Consider the following 8,903-nt stretch of genomic DNA (forward strand, 5'->3'; position numbering starts at 1 on the left):
AACTAGACCTCTAAAACTTGAAAATGTATTCGCGTGTAAATTTCAGTATGCTGCTTATAAAGTTATTTTTGTGTGTTTCCATTCAAACGTAGCTACGGACAATATTACGTGTTTATGTGAGGCATATCCGCGTAAATAGCACAGTAGGCTGTGCCTTAAGATTGATGGTAAACAGTCAGCAGCGGTACTTCCTGAGTTTAGGGAAGGGGCTTGGTCCCGTGCCTGCGCCCGAGAACGCGCATCAAATTAGCATCGATGAAGTTTGTGCGAACATGGCGGATTTCCTGCCGACCAGGTCCGTGTTAAAAGTTTGTCTACCCGTCTGCCTGCTTAACAGCGGCGAGGTGGAACAGCTGAGAAAGTCCAAAGAGATCGACAGATGTCTCTCCAAGGAGAAAACGTATGTAAAACGGTTGGTGAAGATCCTTCTCCTCGGCGCTGGCGAGAGCGGCAAGTCGACTTTCCTCAAACAAATGCGGATCATCCACGGCCAGGACTTCGACCAGCACGCCCGAGAGGAGTTCAGAGCAACGATTTACAGCAATGTTATCAAAGGTAACCTCGCTACCGAGGGCTGGAAACTTAAAGGGCGTGAAAATCGCCCTTTTTACTTGGTTAAAAGGCACTGGAAAGTTTCCACATCTGTTTAGCAGCGCTGGGCTGGGTGAGAGGACACATAAACAGTCTACATCTGCTCTCGGCACACCCATAGGAGCCTCGTTTGTCCTAAAAGCTGAACTTTTCTAGGGGTTTAGCATAGCTATACCAAATACAGCGAATCAAGTTTTTTGTGATATCTTTAACCAACACAACCCGCGGTTTTAAATCAGCTACAGGCAAGTTTTGTTGCTCAATAACTAAGCTCGGGATGAAGCTAATGGAGGGCAACCCGCCAGTGTAGTGTGCTGTAAGGTGTTCCTCTTTGTCCACGGACTGAATGAAAGAGAAATCTTCACGTTGGTGTTGTCCACGTTAAACAAAATCGTTTGTAAATACCAACAAGGCTCAAGCGTCGCTTTTTAATAGTCACGAAATTGTATATAACCCGACAGTTATTTCGGCCATTTTCAAAGTAAGGTTTTGGTGTGACCAGCACATCCTGTACATTTTTTTAATGAATAAACAGTCAAACGTAAATAATAGCTGTGAATACAGGGATTTCCCCGGCTTATAATGTGGCTTTTGAAGCACATTTTCTTCTTATTTCTGGTCATTATATCAGCAAAATGTGCTTTATTCTTGACTGAATGAAAGTTCAGTTAAAGAAAAATTGGGTAGAGTGATGGTTAGCACAAGGTGGTGATTTTTTTTTTCCTTTGAGGGGAGGCTAAGACCTCTTTGGTGGAAATTTTGTGTAAGCAGGAAAAACCCTGAAATCTGTCTAGTAACAGGGTTATGTTAATCATGTGCTACCTTAAAATCAACTCCACTTTTTCTTGCCCTATCATCATTTTTTTGTATTTTATTTATTTTTTTAGACACAGCAGGCCTCCAAAGGACACAGGTGTTGGGTTACTTTTGTTTCACCTGCCCTTCTCACTACCCTTTTCCACTATTAAGTTGCCATCTGACTTCCTTTTCCAGGTATACGTGTGCTGGTGGACGCCCGTGAGAAGCTGCACATTCCGTGGGGTGATGAAGACAACCAGCCGCACGGCGACAACCTGATGGCGTTCGACACCCGCTCAGCCAAGATGACCAGTGGGCAGCTTGAGACATCGGTTTTCCTGGAGTACCTGTCCGCCATTAAGGCCCTGTGGGCAGACTCGGGCATACAGAACGCCTACGATAGGCGCAGGGAGTTTCAGCTGGTGGGTTAGAGCGTACACACACACACATGCTGAAATGGCATAACTGACAGATAATGGTGGCCTAGTTTTGTCTGATAAAACGTTCTCAATCTCAGCTCTCTATCACCAGGTGCAATAAGGGTTTTCTGGTGTTTCTGAATGGGTTTTTCCAAAAAGTCATATTGATGAAAATGGCAGTGAAAACAGAAAGTGAAACTGACTTTTCAATTCATCCTCCCTTTCCTCTCTCCCTGCATCTAATTCTTGAGTCTCTGGTGCTCTCTCTGTGCCGAGTGGTCAGACATGTGATTCAATAGGCTTCCTGTTTACACCTCTCCCAGCTGCGTATATCTTTTGGCTGTCAGTGTGCACGTCTTAACTCTGTGACGTTTACCCCAGAAGAGCAGATGTGGTCTGGAGTGCGTTCACATGTCCTTTCTGGGCTGTTGATATGCTCTTATTTGATCTTTTATTACCGTAGCTTTAGGCTTCTTTTTAAAAATGACCAGCTGTCAGGGATTTTCCTGACTCAAAATAAGCCCCTTTTTCCCATGAGTGTGGCTTTACAGTTAATGCACTGATTACTTTACCTGATTTGACAGAAATCTGTGTATTCTGGCTATTTAATAAGCCAAAAAAATGCCAATTTTATCCAAGTAAATAATCCCCAAGAAATCAGTGTGTTTATCAAAAGGCTGGTGATTTTTCTGTGGCTCTTGCCAAAATGTTGGGATATAGGAATAACCCTGATTGCTCTGCCTTCATGTGACAAACTTAAACACTTCAGCAGTTAAGGGCCCCCCAGCTGAGGACAGAATAAGGGCTGCACTTCTCCAAGTGGCTTTCAGTAATGAAAAACAGAAAATTACAATTTGCTAGTGGGTTGCATAAAACCAAACTTTCGTCAATGGCGTTTTGTTGCTGTGGCACACACACACACTCAGCTTGTTGGTGCAAACCTTTCCAGACAGACAAGGGGAATAAGTGTGATCAGAGCAGGAATGTTGATCTGTAGTTAAACAGCTTTATGCTTACAAACAGATCCCTGGCTCTCCCACTCAGTGTTATTTGCACACAAACACTAAGAGTGTCGCACACCTCTAGTTACACAAGGTCACACACACACACTAATGTGCATAACCTATCTGTGTAAGAGTGCAAGTATTTTATTCATGTATTCATTTTGCAAATTGGCAAGTTCCTTTATTCCACCCGCCCACCTCCGAAATCTTCAAAAGCGTTAATTATCACGGAAAACATCGCACCTTTTAGACTTTTGAAGCTGGAGCTGTGCATTTAATAATGGAAGTGAGCTGTCACTCGGACTGATCATTCATATAAACACACAAATGTGACTCATTCGGTGACAGTAGTAAACGGAACAATGTAAGCAGCCTGCTATGGAAACAGCCTGTAACTGAAGAGCGGCAGGATCGCTAAAAGCCTGACTAGCTGTTCAGTTACTGGACGTTAGGTGTTGGTATCACAGAATCACTGTAGCCTAAGTGTGCTGCGAGGTGATCATCTGCGATACATCACAATATCTGTGAAAACGAAACAAGTAAAAACGCCCACGAAAAAGCAGGAGTCATACATTTATATTCTCCACTGTGGCATTAGGATATGTGTATCATCATTATCAGTTCACTTCAGAGCTTTATGTAGCTTATAATGGACCGTGTGGGGATGACTAGCTATGTAAGTACATATAGATATTTGCTTAACACAGGTTATAAGCACTGCGGCAGCTGAAAGTGGTGAGGGAATCCGGGTGAAATCGCCTCCATGTGTTGATAAAGATATTGATACCACAGATGGAAGCCATACAAAATATATTGTCCCATCCTTATTTGACATGTGCACATGTTTACAGATTAAAGCTCTTTGAATTTTGGCGGATTGGTTGAACAAACCAAATAGTTGGTCACCTGTCACTTCGTCCCACTCTGGAAAATGAGGTGACATTTTATAGACTAAACAATTGATCAGAAATAGCTTTGAGCCTTTATTTGTTGTGTAATATCAGTGGAGGGTCAATGGAACACAGACACAGGGCTACACACACACACACACACACACAATTACATATTACTTTACAGCCAAGACAGTTAGTTTATAAAACAGATAACATTTTTAATTCATATGTGACAATTAATTCATTGTTCTAGGGTACAAAGTGAAACAGTATTTGACTTTAATCAGGAAAAAAAGCATTATTTTAGGGTCAAAAAAGTCTCTGTATACGTATTAAAAAAATGTTTGTACAGAACAGTGTAGTTTCTGTCAAATGTCCATCTTTTATAAAACCAACCACACATCTTGAAAAGTGTTTGGGATGTTTTGGGTTCTTTTTGCCTTTTCTCTTATATTAAAATAAACTTATTATTGTTAGAGGTCTTGAAATGAAACTGAATATCAATTGCAAGCTTACAGTGTACAAAACCTTAATATTAAGTTTTAATGGTGAGTACACTGTAAACCCTGAGGGCAAAAGTAATTCTGTTGGGAGCTGTTAAAATTTTTTTCCTTCTCTAAGAAGAGATTTGTGTCATTTCCAGCAGATTACCCAGAATCCCCTCGTGTTGACCGTGCCCCATTTAAGCATTTGCATCACAAATCGCACGTGCCTTCAGGCTTGGTTGTAATTATCATGTTTAAAAAAACACACACACACACGTAGCGCTGTGAGTATGCACATGGCTTCTCTCACTTCCTGCAGTGCAGACGTCAGCGTTGCTCGTTACAATAGTCTTAATCTTTTCATCGGAGACTCTGAGATTCATAGTATTAGAATTATTTAGTCACATCTTCCTTTAATGCAAGTGTCTGTTCAGATGACATATTGCTGAGTTTCAGTTTTGCTTCTGCAGGCGTTGTCATGCCTCAGCAGGGAGAGCGCAGAGTGATTGCGCTTCTTGTTTCTCTTCTCCTTTTTAAAAAAAAAAAAAAAAACGGGGGAAAAAATCTGACTTGATTTTTGATTATTTCAAAACCAACCAAACCCTTCTTAGTTATAAGCTCCTTTTAATCGGGCGGAGTCGGATGTGAAATTAGAAAAGTAGCTTTTTCTTCATTTAACTCTAGTAGAGTGCCACACCATTGGGCTCCTCCCTTGGGTAATCCTAGCCATGCACATACACACACACAGACATGCGCACAATCACAGGTTTTTCAGGTCAGGTTAGTTTTTTTTTTTTTTTTTAACCTAAAGATCAAAAGGTGACAAGAAGAAGAAGCTGGGCTGGGTAATGCTCGTACATGGTGGTAAGAGAGAAATACAACCCGGTCGCTGCAACTGGGAACATTTAAATGCCTATCGTGTCATTAATGCAAAATACATGCAAAAAACAAAACAAAAATCCCCTGTGCAAGTGTAGTGCGTTGCAGTAGAGGCGCTGCAGGTCACAGGAAAGACGATGGGTTAAATCTGTTTTTCTTTTTGCACACGGTGTTTTGGTTTATGTCGAGTGCAAGACCCGCACCAGCTCACAGATAAAGGAATGCATCTCAGTCCTGGCAGCCCCGTGTCTGGTCTTGCACTGCCTGCACAAAAGCAGTGTCGAAAAAGTCTTGGGGAAAAAACTCAAATAAAACACTTCTAACCACGCACACACACACTAACCAACACTTCTGAATACATCAAAGACACACTTAGAAACACGTGTCACAGTCTTACTAAATAATGCGCATCCTGCCTCAGTACCTCAGAACAGACTCTGCTCTGGGGCGGACACGGGAGAAAGAAAAAAGTCAGGTTACCTCTGTCTGTGTGGCAGCTGAACACTCTCCCCACTAGTATCTCGGCGCCTTTTCCACTTGCAAACATATTGCTGCAAAATGTTTTCTGCTGATTGTTGTAAAAATGACAGAACCGAATTAATTGTGTAGAATTAACAGAAATTCCTCCTCTGTCCTGTCGCAGGGTGAGTCAGTGAAGTATTTCTTGGATAATCTGGATAAGCTCGGCGAGCCGGTAAGTTGTTTCTGCTTGTACTCTTTGTGATAATCAGACTTGTGCATGTTATAGTTAATACTGCAACATGTCCAGACAATTAAAGGTTACCTTGGAAATTACTAAGGCGGTTGTTTGCCGCAGATAATGCTGTCGTTTTGTGAAAGAAGCTCCTTATATTTAATTAAGCTCAAGTTTTTTCAGGTGTTTAAAAGTTTAGTTTAAAAAAAACATCAAGATGAACACAGTGAGCGAGTTCAAACAGTTTATAAACCCTTAATATTAAGTCTAAAGTCCAAAACTTGAGGGCGTTATTGAGAGTAAATCAGGGTTTTTCCTTTATTAACATGAGAGAGATTTTAACCGCTCCCAACTGAGTTTTAACAATACTTCCTTTTTTCTGACATCAGCATGCTGGAAGTTGAATTGTTTTTCAGATTTCTGTGCATCATAAACACATCCTTTTTACACTGAGGACATTAAGTGTTTATACCTGTACTATTATTTACAAACACACATGCGTATGCTAACATCTACAATCTTACTGTCTTCACGAGGTTTGTATGCGTATGTTTGTTTTGTAAATTTAATTACACTTTTATTACCAAGGTTGTGCTTACAGGTGGTGTAAGCACAAAGGCTGCTGTATTCTTTTAGATGCGTCTTTCATGTTGTGCTCTTCAATACAGCCACCTTTAGTATGAACTCGATACATAAAGTGCAGCCTTTTCTGCTCATTTCCAGCACCACCTTTTTTAGTCTCTACTAGAGTAGCTTTGCATGATTCATATTAAAAATAATCCTTATACTGTGCTCACTCAGATCTGTATGTCTGGGATGACAAGATTAAGGAGGTGTCACATCTTGGTGATGTCAACCAGAGCTAGGAGAAGAAAAAAATGCCACGCCATTGTCATGTTTACTGCAAGCTTCCATCATATCAGTTTACATATCACAGAAAATGGGCAGAGGCTTAGCAGGTTTACCTTATATGTGTTTGAATGAATATAATGTTGCACGCACACACATCCTTATAGCTTTTGTAAATGCTATGAAGCTAAAAGGCTAGTTTTGTTTCTGTGGGTGTGTGTATGTTAACTTCACTCCTGTGGCTGACCTCAGGCTTTTTTTTGTTTATTATAGAAATACACGCACACACAGTTGCAAACCACAGTGTTCTCATTACAAATGAGCACATTTTGAATGGGCGCTACTAACATGAATGAAATCCCCCCGTAAATGTATAATCACAACTCATAATGACTGTTTTCATAATGGAGTTGCTGTGTTTTCTTTCATCACCATTTTACAAACAGCATCCATTTGTGGGTGTTTGTGTTTAGTTTATGAACATAATATTCATTTCAACTCTTTGTGCTGTCAATTGTAGCTGTGCTAGTTTCTCTCCTCCCTGTTTCACTCTGTGTATGAGTCATTTTTATTTGGTAAGACACGTTTAAAGTGGTCAAGTTGTGTTTTTTAAACAGAACACACCTAGCCTGCAACTGGAGCCGTCCCCTCTATTAAGCAGTGAATCTGAACCTGCTAAAGCCAGTTTAACAATGATTACAAAGATGATTGGCTTCGATACAGAGCCTTTACCCGAGCTTCCTGGTGATTTTCAGTTGAAATATCCACCTTTAGATTCAGCTCCTCCACAGAGCCACAGAGGTTACAGCAGAAGCAGATGTTAAACGTATTATGTCAAACCTTTACTTTCATTTTCTACAAAATGACGACCTTCCCATCGATTGCTTTCTGTGGGAAATCCCCATATTTGTGAATATTTACGGAACCATGTTTGTGTAGTCTTAAACTCTGCTGTGATTTCCTCAGAGCTCATAAATGTGTCATTTCCAGTCTTGCTTTTACAAGACCCAAAGTTAGAGCTGAAGAATAAAACACATTTCTAGTATTTACAGATGAATTGGCTGCTAGTTTGAACTTTATTATGTGTCTGGTGTTTCTTCTTCAGTCTGCAAACAAATCAAACGGTTAGGTGGAAATGACGACAAATAGTATTTTTGTCTCAGTGATTAAAATTTGTCTTTCTGCCTCTCCTGCTAGGATTATCTTCCCACTCAACAGGACATCCTGCTGGCTCGTAAACCCACTAAGGGCATCCATGAGTATGACTTTGAGATCAAGAATGTTCCCTTCAAGATGGTGGACGTGGGAGGGCAGCGATCCGAGCGGAGACGCTGGTTTGAGTGTTTCGACTCAGTCACCTCGATCCTCTTCCTCGTTTCCTCTTCCGAATATGACCAGGTAAAAAAAATTAAAGTAAACACCGCTGCTGCATCAGATGCAGAAAGAAACCATGGCATCTCATTTCCTGCCACTCACGGGCAAGCACGCTCATTACAGATAGGATGATAAGAAGCACATTAACCAGTTTGTTCTTGATAATAATGTGTGGTAACTTTTGATAACGTTTCATTGAGGTTTCTGCATGTGCAGCTGCAAGACTTTTCTTAAGACTAATTAATCATTTGAGTTTCTAACTAAAGCTCTGATTTGACCACCACTTAGATGTGCAAGTGACAACTTTGGTTCATTTATTTGCTAGTCATGCTGTATTTATTTACCATGTTTCCCCTTCCGTCTTCAGTATTCTAGCGACAGGCTGATGTGAATCCCCAAAATGGGACTGATATGTTTAAATGGGCACCAACAGCATGAATCGGTCTGTTCTTCATCACATTTACAAGGCTCAGTTCGGGGGGTTGTGGTTTGGTACTTTTTCAGAGCGGTGGGAAAACAGTGAGAAGACTTGCAAGACAACATTTTACAAGTACACATTAAATTGTGATGGATTGAAGTATTTGCACAAACGAGAGGCTGAAATGTCCAGCAGAAACTTGATTCGAAGCTCAGAGCAGATGTAAGGATATTGCTTTGCTGCTAACTTTACACAAACTGAAATTATCTCAAGGATTAATGGAGCCAACTAACTTCTGATTGGTTGTCCCTCATATACAAAAGGCTTGAATGTCAGGCAGGTATGGCTTCTTTGACAGAACCATTTAGAAGATTTTTCACATGAAAAGACAAAAGATTAGGAAAACACCTGTCTGAAACTGAGTGTTGACAGCAGTCTGAAGCCGGATTCCTTGACAATATTTAATAATTAATATGAGTGAGTTTTATGAGTGTCCACC

General features: G+C 40.7%; 1 protein-coding gene across 1 annotated transcript in view; it reads left to right on the forward strand.

Moving 5' to 3' along the window:
* Window positions 1-144: 144 nt before the first annotated feature.
* Window positions 145-8,903, forward strand: part of LOC146512413 (guanine nucleotide-binding protein subunit alpha-13-like) — an 11,526-nt gene continuing 2,767 nt past the window's right edge. The window contains exons 1-4 of the mRNA XM_085169507.1: window positions 145-555; window positions 1,585-1,811; window positions 5,713-5,763; window positions 7,810-8,010. Of these exons, the coding sequence (XP_085025633.1) occupies window positions 165-555; window positions 1,585-1,811; window positions 5,713-5,763; window positions 7,810-8,010 (870 nt within the window). The 5' untranslated portion in view covers window positions 145-164. The remainder of the gene's footprint in view (window positions 556-1,584; window positions 1,812-5,712; window positions 5,764-7,809; window positions 8,011-8,903) is intronic.

Source organism: Neolamprologus multifasciatus, chromosome 8, assembly GCF_963576455.1.
Source record: "Neolamprologus multifasciatus chromosome 8, fNeoMul1.2, whole genome shotgun sequence".
Lineage (NCBI taxonomy): Eukaryota > Metazoa > Chordata > Actinopteri > Cichliformes > Cichlidae > Neolamprologus > Neolamprologus multifasciatus.